This window comes from Mustela nigripes, chromosome X (genome assembly GCF_022355385.1).
Source record: "Mustela nigripes isolate SB6536 chromosome X, MUSNIG.SB6536, whole genome shotgun sequence".
NCBI classification, from domain to species: Eukaryota; Metazoa; Chordata; class Mammalia; order Carnivora; family Mustelidae; genus Mustela; species Mustela nigripes.
In genome coordinates, this window is record NC_081575.1 from 104958674 (window position 1) to 104973601 (window position 14928).

Sequence of the window (14928 nt, forward strand, 5' to 3'; positions counted from 1 at the left end):
GTCCTTTGTGTGGCTTATAGGGCCATTAACTGAGGTAGGGAAATGGAGAAAAACAGGGTTTGGGAGAAAGGAAATTCATTATGAGGTAGCATTTGAAACACTTAGTGAAGAAGTCTATGGGGAGTTCCATGTGCAAGCCTGAGGCTTAGGAGAGGCTGGGGTTGGGAATTCATATTTGGGCATAAGTGGCATATGATCGAAGTCAAAGACTTAGATTCAAATGAAATTGCTCCAGAGTGAGAAGGGGAGAGGGTGAAGGACTGCTCTGACTCACCAGCTTTCAAGAAATGGGCAGAGAAAGATAAGGCCCAAAAGGAAAGGGAAAGAATGCCCTACAAAGCATGTACAATGGAGCTAGAGTAGAATCTTGGCAACTGAAGCAAGAGAGAGTATGAAGATGGTAGAGGGGTCACCAGTTTTGGGGTGCAGCCAGGATGCCAGATGAGCATTGGAGTTTAGTAACTGGGAAGCCATTGGTTGCCTTCAGAAGAATGATTTTAGGTACGTTGAGTAGCGAGGGGGGAGGGAATGAAGTAGAGAAAGCAAGTATGAGTCTATTTTTCTTTTCTTTTTTTAATTAATTAATTAATTAATTAGAGAGCAAGAGAACACAAGCAGGGAAAGTGGTAGAGGGAGAGGGAGAAGCAGGCTCCCTGCTGAGCAAGGATTTCCCCATGTGGGGCTTGATCCCAGGACCGTGGGATCATGACTTGAGCCAAAGGCAGATGATTAACTGACTGAGCCATCTAGGCTCCCCAAGAGTCTATTATTCTAACTTTGTGTTGAAATCTCACATACAGGGGCACCTGGGTGGCTCAGTGGGTTAAAGCCTCTGCCTTCCGCTTGGGTCATGGTCCCGGGGTTCTGGGATCGAGCCCCACATTGGGCTCTCTGCTCTGCAGGGAGCCTGCTTCTTCCTCTCTCTCTCTGCCTGCCTCTCTGCCTACTTGTGATCTCTGTCAAATAAATAAATAAAATCTTTAAAAAAAAAAAAAGAAGAAATTTCACATACAGAAAAATACACGGATAACAAGTAAATTTTTACAAACTGACCATACTAGCATATCTAGTACTCTAGAACCCCTCATGGTCCTGGTCATTCCCCAGCTTGCAAAGCGTATCCACTATTCTTTTTTTTTTTTTTTTTTGGCCTGAAATTATTTTATTATTATTATTGAAGTATAGTTGACATATAGCGTTTTATTAGTTTCAGGTGTACAACATTGATTCAGCGATTCTATACATTACTCACTGCTCACTGTAATAAATGTAGTTACTATCTGTCACCATACATTATATAATATTATTGGCAATATTGCCTATGTTGTATTTTTCATCTCTATGACTTGTTTTATAGCAGAAGTTTGTACTTCTTAATCCCCTTTATCTTTTTTAAAATTAATATATAATGTATTATTTGTTTCAGGGGTATAAGCTTGTGATTCATCAGTCTTACGCGACAAACAACACTCACTACAACACATATTCTCCCCAGTGTCCATGCCCCAGCCACCCCTTGCTTCCACCCATTCCCCTCCAGCAACCTTCTGTTTTGTGAGATGAAGTGTCTCTTATAGTTTCTCTCTTTAGTTGCGTCTTGTTTCATTTTTACCTCTTTCCCTATGATCTTCTGCCTTGTTTCTCAAATTCTGCATATCAGTGAGATCATATAATAATTGTCTTTCTCTGATTGACTTAATTCACTTAGCATAATAACCTCTAGTTCCATCCACATCGTTGCAAATGGCAAGATTTCTTTTTTTTTTTTAAGACTTCATTTATTTATTTATTTATTTATTTATTTGACAGAGAGATCACAAGTAGGCAGAGAGGCAGGCAGAGAGAGAGACGGGGAAGCAGGCTCCCTGCCAAGCAGAGAGCCTGATGTGGGGCTTGATCCCTGGACTCCGGAATCATGACCCGAGCTGAAGGCAGCGGCTTTAACCCACTGAGCCACCCAGGCACCCCAAGATTCATTTTTTGATGGCTGCATAATATTCCGTTGTATATAGATATACACCACGACTTTATCCGTTCATCTGTTGTTGGACATCTGGGCTCTTCCCATACTTTGGCTATTGTAGACATTGCTGCTATAAACATTGGAGTGCAGGTGCCCTTTTGGATCACTACATTTGTTTTTTTGGGGTACATACCCAAGAGTGCAATTGCTGTGTCATAGGGCAGCTCTATTTACAGTTTTTTGAGGAATCTGCATACTGTTTTGCAGAGTGGCTGCACCAGCTTGCATTCCCACCAGCAGTGTAGGAGGGTTCCCTTTTCTCCACATCCTTGCCAACATCTTGTTAATTTTAGCCATTCTGACTGATGTGAGGTGGTATCTCATTGTGGTTTTGATTTGTACCTCTCTGATACCAAGTGATGTCAAACACTTTTTCATGTTTCTGTTGGCCATCTGGATGTCTTCTTTGCAGAAATATCTGTTGATGTCTTCTGCCTATTGTTTGGATTATTTGTTCTTTGGGTGTTGAGTTTGATAAGTTCTTTTTCTTTTTTAAAGATTTTATTTATTTATTTAGAGAGATCACAAGTAGGCAGAGTGGCAAGGAGAGGTGGGGAGGGGAGCAGGCTCCCTGCTGAGCAGAGAGCCCAGTGCAAGCCTTGATAGCAGGACCCTGGGATCATGACCTGAGCCAAAAGCAAAGGCTTAACCCACTGAGCCACCCAGGCGCCCTTGATAAATTCTTTATAGATTTTGGATACTAGCCCTTTATCTGATATGCCATTTATAAATATCTTCTCCATTCTGTCAGTTCTCTTTTGGTTTTGTCGACTGTTTCCTTTGCTGTGGAAGAGGTTTTTGTCTTGATGAAGTCCTAGTAGTTCATTTTGCCTTTGTTTCCCTTGCCTTTGGAGATGTGTCTAGCAAGAAGTTGCTGTGGCTGAGTTGAAGAGGTTGCTGCCTGTGTTCTTCTCAAGGATTATGATGGATTCTTGTCTCACATTGGGTCTTTCATCCATTTTGAGTTTATTTTTGTGTATGGTTTAAGGAAATGGTCCAGTTTCATTCTTTTGCATGTGGCTGTCCAAATTTATCAACACCATTTATTGAAGAGACTGTCTTCTTTCCATTGGATATTCTTCCCTGCTTTGTTGAAGATTAGTTGGCCGTAGAGTTGAGGGTCCATTTCTGAGTTCTCTGTTCTGTTCCATTGATCTACGTGTCTGTTTTTGTGCTAGTACCATACTGTCTTAATGAGTACAGCTTTGTAATAGAGCTTAAAGTCCGGAATTGTGATGCCACCAGCTTTGGTTTTCTTTTTCAACATTCCTTTGGCTCTTAGGGGTCTTTTCTAGCTCCATACAAATTTTAGGATTATTTGTTCTAGTTCTGTAAAAAGTTGATGGTATTTTGATAGGAATTGTGTTGAATGTGTACATTGCTCTAGGTAGCATAGTCATTTTCACAATATTTGTTCTTCCAATCCATGAGCATGGAACATTTTTCCATTTCTTTATGTCTTCCTCAATTTCTTTAATGAATATTCTATAATTTTCTGAGTATAGACCCTTTGCCTCTTTGGTTAGATTTATTCCTAGGTGTCTTATGGTTTTGGGTACAATTGTAAATGCGATTGACTCCTTAATTTCTCTCTTCTGTCTCATTGTTGGTGTATAGTAATGCAGCTGTTTCCTGTGCACTGATTTTATATCCTGCCACACTGTTGAATTCCTGTATGAGTTCTAGCAGTTTTGTGGTGGCATGTTTTGGGTTTAAGGTATCATATCATCTGCAGAGAGTGAGAGTTTGATGACTTCTTTGCCAATTCGGATGCCTTTTATTTCTTTTTGTTGTCTGATTGCTGAGGCTAGGACTTCTAGTACTATGTTGAATAGCAGTGGAAATAGTGGACATCTCTGCCGTGTTCCCGACCTTAGGGAAAAAGCTCTCAGTGTTTCCCCATTGAGAATGATATTCGCTGTGAGTTTTTCATAGATGGCTTTGATGATACTATGAGGTGTGTACCCTCTATCCCTACACTCTGAAGAGTTTTGATCAAGAAACGATGCTGTACTTTGCCAAATGACTTTTCTGCATCTGTTGAGAGGATCATATGGTTCTTGTTTTTTCTTTTATTAATGTAATGTATTACATTGATTGATTTGTGGATGTTGAACCAACCTTGCAGCCCAGGAATAAATCCTATGTGGTTGAGGTGAATAATGTTCTGTTGGATCCTATTGGCCAGTATCTTGTTGAGAATTTTTACATGCATATTCATCAGGGATACTGGTCTTTTTGGTGGGGTCTTTCTCTGATTTTGGATAAAGGTAATGCTGGCTTCATAGAAGGAGTTTGGAAGTTTTCCTTCCATTTCTATTTTTTGGAACAGTTTCAGAAGACTAGGTATTAATTCTTCTTTAAATGTTTGGTAGAATTCCCTTGGGAAGCCATCCAGCCCTGGAGGCGTGTTTGTTGGTAGTCTTTTAATTACTGCTTCAATTTCCTTGTTTGTTATGGGTCTGTTCAGGTTTCTATTCCTTCCTATTTCAATTTGGTAGTTTATAGGTATCTAGGAATGCATCCATTTCTTCCAGATTGCCTAATTTGTTGGTATATAGTTGCTCATAATTTCTTATAATTGTTTGTACTTCTTCAGTTTTGGTTATAATCGCTCCTCTTTTTCATGATATTATTTAGGTCCTTTCTCTTTTCTGTTTGATAAGTCTGGCCTATTGTTTATCAATCATTAATTCTTTCAAAGAACCAGCTCCGAGTTGTGTTGATTTGTTCTACTGTTCTTTTGGTTTCTATTTCATTGATTTCTGTTCTGATCTTTATTATTTCTCTTCTCCTGCTTGGTTTAGGTTTTATTTGCTATTCTTCCTCTAGCTCCTTTAGGTGTAGGGTTAGGTTGTGTATTTGGGACCATTCTTGTTTCTTGAGAAAGGCTTGTAGTGCTGTATACTTCCTTCTTGGGACTGCCTTTGCTGTATCCCAAAAATTTTCAACAGTTGTGTTTTCATTTTCATTTGTTTCCATGAATTTTTTAAATTCTTCTTTAATTTCCTGGTTGACCCATTCATTCTTTAGTAGGATGCTCTTTAGTCTCCATGTATTTGGGTTCCTTCCAACTTTCCTTTTGTGATTGAGTTCCAGTTTCAAAGCATTATGGTCCGAAAATAGGCAGGGAATGATCCCAATCTTTTGGTACCAGTTGAGACCTTATTTGTGACCCAAGATGTGATCTATTCTATTCCGTGTGCGCTAGAGAAGAATGTGTATTGTTTTGCTTTGGGATGGAATGTTCTGAATATATCTGTGAAGTCCATGTGATCCAGTGTGTCATTCAAAGGCCTTATTTTCTTGTTGATCTTTTGCTTAGATGGTCTGTCCATTGCAGTAAGGGGGCTGTTAAAGTCCCCTGCTATTATTGTATTGTATTGTATATTGTTGATGTGTTTCTTTGATTTTGTTGTTAATTGGCTTATATAATTAGCTGCTCCCATGTTAAGGGCATAAATATTTACGATTGTTAGATCTTCTTGCTGGATAGACCCTTTAATTATAATAGAGTGTTCTTCCTCATCTCTTATTACAGTCTTTGGTCTAAAATCTAATTTGTCTGATGTAAGGATTGCCACCCCAGCTTTCTTTGATGTCCATTAGCATGGTAAATGGTTTTCCACCCCCTCACTTTCAATCTGGAGGTGTCTTTGGGTCTAAAATGAGTATCTTGCAGATGGCATATTGATGGGTCTTTTTTTTTTTTTTTAATCTAATCTGATACCCTGTGTCTTTTGGTTGGGGGCATTTAGCGCATTTACATTCAGGGTAACTATTGAAAGGTATGAATTTGGTGCCATTGTTTTGCCTGTAAGATGACTATTATGTATATTGTCTCTATTCCTTTCTGGTCTGTGTTACTTTTTGCTCTCTCTTTGCTTAGAGGACTCCTTTCAGTATTTCTTGCAGGGCTCCATACGTCCTACCTTCCAGAAAGTGGTCGTTTTTCTATTCGTAGAGTTGCAGCTATTCTTTTCTTTGATCTTGGGTTAAGTTGGCAGGTGTTCAGAATGGTTTCATAACTATCTAGCTGAATTCCTGGGACCAGAAGAAATTAAGGTCTCCTGCTCCTCTGCCATCATGGACTCTACTCCTCTTTTTAAAAATATATTATTTATTTAGGTAATCTCTACACCCAGCATAGAGCTCGAACTCACAGCTCCAAGATCAAGAGTCACATGCCCTTCCAACTAAGCCAGCTGGGTGCTCCATGGATATCCAATATTCTCCATTCTAACCATAGTCTATTTTTAAAGTAAATTTGTCAGTGAAGAAAGATAGAAGGATGGGTGATAGACTGAGAATTAGGGGTAGAGGGTATTGATTGTGTTGTGTTTATGATGGAAAGATTTTTATTGAATGTAAATAAATCTAGTAACTTAACTTCTTTAGTTGCTGGCCAGTCACTGTTTATTTTTAAATTAAGGACAATTTTCATTTCATGCTTTCAGATGTTTTTAAAAAGTATGTACATTTGAGTGTTTATACAAACCTAAGTTGAATAACTGTTCCCCAAGCATCTGCTTGTGGAATAGTGGTTTTCTAAATTTGGCTGATTGTGGGAATAGATTCTTGCCCCCCCCCCCCTAGATTTACTGAATCAGATACCATGGGGAAATGTGTTGGGATCTCTGCTCCTAAAAAAAAAAGAACCTTCCCCAGGTGATTCTGAAACCTCTTCTGTATGCAGGCTCACAACGTCAGGCTTACATTTTGTCCAAAAGGAAACTGACATATATTTTAAATGAAAGGTCTAATAAGATCATAGTTCTTTAATTTAGGGAGAAAAAAAGTGTCACCCTTCTTGAAGGTGGGAGAGACTATATACTGGATTCTCCATAAAGTTTAAAAAGAAAGCAGGTTGTCAGGGTTTGAACCCTACCATTTATGAGCATGCTTGAGTAATTCTGAAAATGGCTTATTTAGCTCGAGATTTTTATTTGTCTTTAAGACAGTTTTACTGGGACACAATCAGAAAGTAATCACGGAGTTACAGAGTCTGGGACAGTGTTTATTTGCAAAACAAGGACAGGTTAGCCTTCTGGGTACCCATTATGAGCTGAGTGTTTATGACCTCACCAGATCCGTATCTTGGCTAACTGTTTCCAAGATCTCCTTTGCTGCTGGAGCTGAAGGCTAAACTCAATCTCAAGCCCACGTGTTTTTTCTTTTTAATTTATTTTTTAAATTGTGACCTGAGCCTTTTTGAGTAAACTCATTAGCTTCCTGGAAACTCTATAAGGGCAAGGACCATATCTCCCTATATGTTGTGGCATATTTTGCACTGTGCCTGACGTGGAGTAGGTGTACAACAAATTTATTTTTGCAATAAAATCATAGTTGACCTCTTCTAATTATTATATTGTTTGTAACCCTGCTTTCCCAGCCAGATTTGTTTTGCTCTCATCAGTCCTTGATGACCTTCACTGAAGAGAGTAAGAAGCAGAAATCCTTAAAGATGGTTGTGGTCTATGCCATTTATGGCACTTCTTGTTAGGCCCGTCCAACCACCTGCAAATCCTAGAGCTCAGTTTCTAATGTTGATGAAAACCCTTTATGGGTTATGTAAAAACAAATGTTGAAAGATGAAGAATCCAAATGTTTAAGTTGGAGAATATACCTTAATAAGGGAGAGTTTAAGATATGTTGCTGGGGAATAGAATCAGACAGAAAGAAAGAAGGATTAGCCACATGAGCCAGGAAACTTGCTGGTACTCCCCTTGAGGTTTGTAAGGCTAAGTGTCACCAACTTACCTTTGTCTGAGTCAGATTTTAGTTTTCCCTGTGACTGAGGTCTCTTGCAGCTGTATTTAAAACCTCAGACCAGTCACCATACTGAGGTCCTTAGTTTGAAATCACCACACTGGGGTCCTTACTTAGAGACGCCCAACTGTCTGAGTTCCAGGGGAGGCATCTAGTACATTTCAAGGATACATTCCAGAGGATAGGCTGGATCTAAAGCAACAAAGCTGTTGAATCTAGTTATTCTGTACCTGTAGCTTAGAGCTCATTGAAGATGCAGTTCTTAACAGAGTGGGCTTGACTTTGGTCTATAACAAGCCAAACTTATCAAATCTGAACTAGACCAACTCTATTTCGGACTTGGCAAGTTTTTTTTGTTTTAATTTTTTATTTTTTATAAACATATATATATATATTTTTTAAAGATTTTATTTATTTATTTGACAGAGAGAAATTACAAGTACACTGAGAGGCAGGCAGAGAGAGAGAGAGAGAGGAGGAAGCAGGCTCCCTGCTGAGCAGAGAGCCCGATGCGGGACTCGATCCCAGGACCCTGAGATCATGACCTGAGCCGAAGGCAGCGGCCCAACCCACTGAGCCACCCAGGCGCCCCTAAACATATATTTTTATCCCCAGGGGTACAGGTCTGTGAATCACCAGGTTTACACACTTCACAGCACTCACCAAAGCACATACTGGAAGGTGCTTTTGTACCCATTTTCTGAGCCAAGCCATCTGTCCTGGGTAGAGAGTAAACCTTGCAAACGAAGATTCTCAAGTACTATCTCTTGGGACAGTAAGGCCAGGGGTATGCACAGCCTAGAGGTTCCAGCTTCTCATCAGAAAAGGTCCAGAAAAGGCCCCAGGAGGTGTTTTCAGTCTGGTTGTACCATAATGGATCGAGACCCCTCCTGGAGAGAGGATGCCTCTGTGCTCTAGTCTCACACAAGGCAACCCAACAGAAGTGTCCGTTGGAGAAAAGATGATAAAGCCAGAGCTGAAGTGATTTAGTGATCCAGATCCTGGAAGTTGGTTAAGTCTTTCTTCAAGTCCTCTCACTTCCAGATTAGTGGGGTTTTTTTCTTCCTGGAGGAGACAGGAGATTGAAAAATGTTCTTCTTGGGGCGCCTGGGTGGCTCAGTGGGTTAAGCCGCTGCCTTCGGCTCAGGTCATGATCTCAGGGTCCTGGGATCGAGTCCCGCATCGGCCTCTCTGCTCAGCAGGGAGCCTGCTTCCTCCTCTCTCTCTCCGCCTGCCTCTCTGCCTACTTGTAATCTCTCTCTGTCAAATAAATAAATAAAATCTTTAAAAAAAAATGTTCTTCTTTGACTCCTCTTTTGCTCTCTCACTTTCATGGGGTGATCTCTGCCCTTTTAAATAGCCTTTCTCTTCTTAAATTCTGATATCAAATGGGTTGGCCTGAATACTCAGTATGAGCTCTCACAAGTTACGTTAAATACCTGGTAGGGGCCCCACCTCCAGAACCCCCATTTGTGATAACACGTGGTCTGGCTGAGGCAGGATGCGGTAGTCACTCCCAAGAGGAGCCCCATTTGATGCCAAAAAGGAAAGGGAACCACCCAGGATGTTGGGTAGTGCACGAGCGTCAGGCTGGTCTGCCTGTGGACCTGGTACTGAGGCTCCTTGTGTGGGTTGCTGTTGCAAAGGTCAGTAGCACCTGGTTTGGTACCACGGTCAGATTCCTTAGGAATCCCCCCTGGCCTCCAGATTCCACTCATATTTCAGCATGGTCTTGGTGCAGTTTAGGCATGCATGGAATTTTTGAGATACGGTTTATGTACAGTGAGATGCACAGTTGTTAGGTTGTACAGATCTTACAGTTAAGAGTTTTAACACATGTAGATACGCCTTCTGTAACCCATAGCCCAGTTGAGGCATGGATCATTTCTATCATCCCAGAAAGTTCCCTGCTGCCCTTTCTCAGTAAGTCCATCCCCTCCCCACGCTTCAGTCTCCCTCCCCTAGGCATGACTTTTCTGATTTCTATCACTGTGTATTAGATCCGAGGCCCTGGATTTTTAAAGACATACCGATTTGCTTGAAGTGTGGATGGTGAGAGATGTCAGAAAACATTCTTTTGAGCCATGCCTGGGAGGGGTGCTACTGGCATCCAGTGGGTAGATGCCAAGGATGTCAGGAAGCATCTAGTGCTCAAGACAGCGCTCACATCAAACAGTGATCCAGGCCAAAGTGTTAATATTGCTGAGGTTGAGAAACCCTGAAGTAAATTATGTGCTCTTGGCAGAGAGAACTGTGGCCCTAGGGAGTGTTAATCTGTAGTTCTCCCAAGTCTTCTGGGGTGAGGGTTATTTTTTCCTGGTTGTTGTTGAGAGCCTTCGGGAAGCTGAAAGGGCAGCTGCAGGAGGAACCTTTCTTGGGTGCTCCCGCCCTCGAGGGCACAGTTCTTGCTGTGGGATGGGAGGGGCCATGGCTTTGGAGGGGGCGGAAGACTGACTGGAGAAGAGGGAGAAAACAACTTGAGCAATAAAGGACCAGGCTTTACTTAATATTGAAATTAGAGAAGTGGATGAAAGGGAAAAATAAAAGTAATCAAGAGTCCAATAAAATGTTACATTTAAAAAGTGAGTAAATTGAGGTTAAAAAGATCAAAGGGAGTAAAAATAATCACTGAGAACAGAAGAAGTAGAAATCTGCATTAAAACAGAAGGCTACAAGGTGAAAAACAAAATATGTGAGAAATAGATTGGATTAAGGATTGAAAGCAGGAATTGAGAATTAAAAAGGTCAGCATAAGGCATTATGTCAAAGAAGGATGAACGTAGGGGCGCCCGGGTGGCTCAGTCAGTTAAGCGTCTGTCTTTGGCTCAGGTTGAGATCCCGGAGTCCTGGAATCTAGCCTGGCATCGGGCTCCCTGCTCGGCAGTGAATCTGTTTCTCTCTGCCCCTCTGCCTGTTTGTGTGCTCTCTCTCTCTCTCTTGCTCTCTCTCTCTCTCTCTCTCTCTTCCTCTCTGTCTCTCTCAATTAAATAAAATCTTTAAAAAAGAATGATGAAGTAGAGGACAGTATGAACCCCAAATGCGTGGGGGCTGCGGTGCTGGATGGGGAGTGGGAAAGGGTGAGGCGCCAGCTCTTGGGATCAAAGTCCAGAGTAAGGCTAGCTGGCTCAGGGGGAAAGTCCCCAGTTCAAGGCAGTGTTGTCGGTAGGTTGTGGACAGACCCAGGGGGCAGAGAGCACTGAGTTGGCACCTCCAGATACCAGCAGCCTAATAGGCCTCTCTCCTGGGGTGCCAGGAGGGACCACACCGACTGTCAGCAGTAGCTGGTTAAGCTTTACTCTGGAAACAAAAGAAATTTGTAGCAATATTGCCTTGAAATTAAGTCCTTTCAAGGTGAACATTACTATTTCAGGTTATGTTAATTATTTTTAAATCAGTTAAAGTCATAGCCACTCCTCTAAATAGCCTCCAGCTCTTTATTTGCTTCCGAAGTAGGAATTTCTTTTTTTGTGTGTAACCCCAGGCGCACATTTCAACAGACATTTTGTTATGTTTTATTTAGCACGGTATGTTTTATGAGTATTGTGGAATAGCCTAGTCTTTCACAATAGCCTAGTCTTGCAGATCTCAGTAATATGATTTCCATGATGCTGAAGCATGCCTACAGAGTTAGAACAGGTCAGCCACTCATTTATTTTCCACCTCTCCTCCATCCATCCATGCGGGCAGTGAACAGTTACTGCTGCACATTTCTTTTGTGCTAGGCACAGGCAGGGGCAGTAGGGAGACAGAGTAAGACATGGCAGTGTCGCGAAAGGTCTTCCGATCTGTTAGGGAGAACTTGATAGACGTAAATAAATGGATAAATACGAAAAGAAAAGAAAAATGCAGTATAACTCCCTGCTCTGAGGCAGCTGTACAGCAAGACAAAGCAAGGATAGGACATTCCAGGTAGAGGAAGCAGCATAGGTAAACCCAGGAAGCTGGGCAACAGCAGGGGAGAAATCGAGGGAGTCGGTGTGTTGTGGGGAAGGCAGACGCCAGGTGAAAGAAGGTGGTTGCGGTCGCATCATAATGGGCCTTGCTTGGCCGGCAGAAAAGTCTGCATAAAAGATAATAAATAAGGAAGGATCTCAAACTAAGGCTAGAAGATCATCAATTTGCAGTATGGAAAGATCATTCTTTTACATTGTGGTGGTTCGAGTCATCAGAGGGCCAGGTGAGCTGTTAGAATGCTGCTGGAAACAATCCAAGAAAGAAAAGAGGGCTCAAGGGAAGATTGTAGAGCAGGAGCTTAAGTGGAGAGAGTGAGCGGAGGTTGCTGAACAGTCAGAGTTAACAGGACTTGCTGACTGCTAGGCCGGGGTGGTGTGAACGCGACCTCAGAGTTTCTGACCGGGTTGCCTGGTTGGGTAGTGGCACCACACCTGCGAGGAAGTAGAGGAAGAAGGGACAGGTCTGGGGTCGAGATGCTAGCTGGTCACGTGCCGCGTAAGGTAAGGGGTTACGATAGAAAATAAAGCCTTCTGGGGGCACCTGGGTGGCTCAGGGGGTTAAACCTCTGCCTTTGGCTCAGGTCATGATCCCAGGGTCCTGGGATCCAGCCCCACATCGGGCTCTCTGCTCAGCGGGGAGCCTCCTTCCCCCTCCCCCTCTGCCTGCCTCTCTGCTTACTTGTGATCTCTTTCTCTCTCTGTCAAATAAATAAATAAATAATCTAAAAAAAAAAAAAGAAAAGAAAAGAAAGCCTTCTGACTTGATTCTATAGCACACACCCACCCATCAGGCCAAGTGTGGACTTGGAGGCACAAGACAAGATCGCGATGAGTTGATTTTGGACATGGCTTGCCAAAAAATACAAATGTCCAGGAGTCCTTGGATAAGTGAGTCGGGAGCTCTGGGCTGGGACTACATTCGCGTTGCAGCCCTGGGTGTGAGTGACCCAGTGAGGGTGGGCAAGGCACGGAAAGATACTGAGCTGGGGAACTTAGTTTGGAGGAGACCAGCTCTGAATGGGAATGGAAAGAGAAAGCTTGTGAAAATTTGGTTATTAGAATTACGGAAATAATCTTCACTCTCTTCAGTGAATCACTAGTTGAGATCATTTCGAAACCTCTTCCACTGTTGGTGGGGGGAGGGTGTTTGTATGTGTGTGAGAGAGATCGAGACTCTTACAGTTTTAAAATCATTCCATAACATTTCTCTGTTATTTTTAAAAGCATGCACACGTGTCTGGGTACGTATCTTTTACTTCACTTGACAGGCTAAGTAGAAAAACTTAGGAACTACTGTCTTGGAAATTAAGGTGAAGGTGACCTGAAATTTTAAGTTTGTGAGTACATGTTTCTTCAAGTTTCCATAAAATTTCAGGAACACATCTGTTTCTCATAAAGCGCAGGAAGCCTTCTAGGGCAGAAGTCGCTGAAGTTATAAATGTGCTCACATTATGCATGTTCAGTTTATTGCATCGAAGAAGGCTTTAAGATTGCTTCTGTGTTTCAGGTAATCCAGAGGGCCGTGGGGCCGGCCAGCCTGAGTCTGCTCACCTTCAAAGTCTATGCGTCACCTAAAAAGGACTCACCTCACAAAGCTTCTGTGAAGGTTAATGAGGTAACATGCCGTTCATGTTGTATATTTTGAACATCTGCTTTAGTTACTATACGAAGTCTACAAATTGTACATCAGGAGATAGGACAGTTTAGAAGACACTTCCAAGTAGAAAGTGGATTTCCCTACAGTTTTTCTTCATGGGAAGCTACTAAAGGGTAGCCTTTTCAACAAACTTTAATGAATGGTAGTTAGCTAAGGGCATAATTAAGGAATATTTCCTAGATTCTTTTTGTGGGGAATCTGCTTGTCACTTCTAAGTGACCCGCCTCATCCAAGACTGCTTTCTTTTTCAGTGTGGTTTTTTTTTTTTTTTTGAAGATTTTATTTATTTAACAGAGCGAGCACAAACCCGGGGAGTGGCAGGCAGAGGGAGAGGGAGAAGTGGGCTCCTGGCTGAGCAGGAAGCCCAATGCAGGGCTCTGTCCCAGGACCCTGGGATCCTGACTTGAGCCAAAGGCAGACACTTAACCAACTGAGCCACCTAGGCACCCCTCCAAGACTGCTTTTAAGCCAGGAAAACATTTGCATTTTTCCCTCTCTAAGAAATTAAAGATCTGGGTTCATTCTTTTTGGGCACATTAGAGGCTCATAAGTAGATGCTTAATAAATACTAAATAAATAAAAGAAGAAATCTTCTTTCCATTGTTTACCTTCTTTTTTGTATATACTTCCCACCGATTATTTTGGATATTTGCTCTCTGTTGATTTTAGAGTAAAATGATGTAAAGATCTGCCTTCAGTCATGAACCAGGTTATTTGAATGGTGTTTTCAAAAAGCTAATTAATTTATCTTTTGCCCTTTATACTCTTTCTCAGGCCTTGGGACTGTGGTGTTTTTTGAGGGTGAAGAAGGCAGCCAGCAATGACTATGAGCAGTTTTTCCTCTGGGTGGGGAACAAACTTGCTCTCCTGCTTGGATTAGCACCAGACTGATCATTTGAACTCAGTTTTGTTTTTTTTTTTACATCTCCTCCCCACTTTAGAGTAATAGAATCCTTTTCCCATACAGTATGTAAGGTGAAATACCAAATGCCAGGATAGAAAATGGATAAGGGGGGGTGTGTTGCTTTGTCTGCTACCACTGGAGTGGGAGGAGGAGAGGGCACTTGATAGTCCTGTCTTCTTGGCCTTGTTCTTACTGATAAATCAGGTTCAAAGATCCTCTGGAGTAAGTTTCGGGGGGGATGAAACCCTTAGAGTCACAGCAGTTCCTGAATTATTAGAAAGAGTGATGCTTAACAGTTTGATGATTGATGACATTATCTCGTGACTGTTTGTGCTTTTTAATTTCTTTTTGTTTTGTTTTTTTCATGTATGCAGCTTTCACTCTACTCCGTTCCCGAGGGTCAGTCTAAATATGTGGAAGAGCCAAGGACCCCACTTGAGGAAAGCATTTCACATCTCCGACATTATTGCGAGCCGTATACAAGTTGGTGTCAGGTACAGCTGTTCTGAAAGTGGAGTGACACATTTCTGTTTGGAGTCCAGAGTGAAAAGTCTCTATTGGCTGCATGTTTTCAGAAAAAGGCACAACAGAGGTCTCCAACTTCAGAGGGCCTGACTTAACG

At 42.0% G+C, this 14928-nt stretch overlaps 1 protein-coding gene across 3 annotated transcripts in view; it reads left to right on the forward strand.

Annotated features, from left to right (window-relative positions):
* The window catches only part of APOO (apolipoprotein O), a 62073-nt gene that overhangs the window by 15586 nt on the left and 31559 nt on the right, over window positions 1–14928 (forward strand). For all 3 annotated transcript variants that reach the window (XM_059386323.1, XM_059386322.1, XM_059386324.1), the window contains 2 exons: window positions 13253–13360; window positions 14681–14800. In XM_059386323.1, coding sequence (XP_059242306.1) covers window positions 13253–13360; window positions 14681–14800 — 228 coding nt within the window. The remainder of the gene's footprint in view (window positions 1–13252; window positions 13361–14680; window positions 14801–14928) is intronic.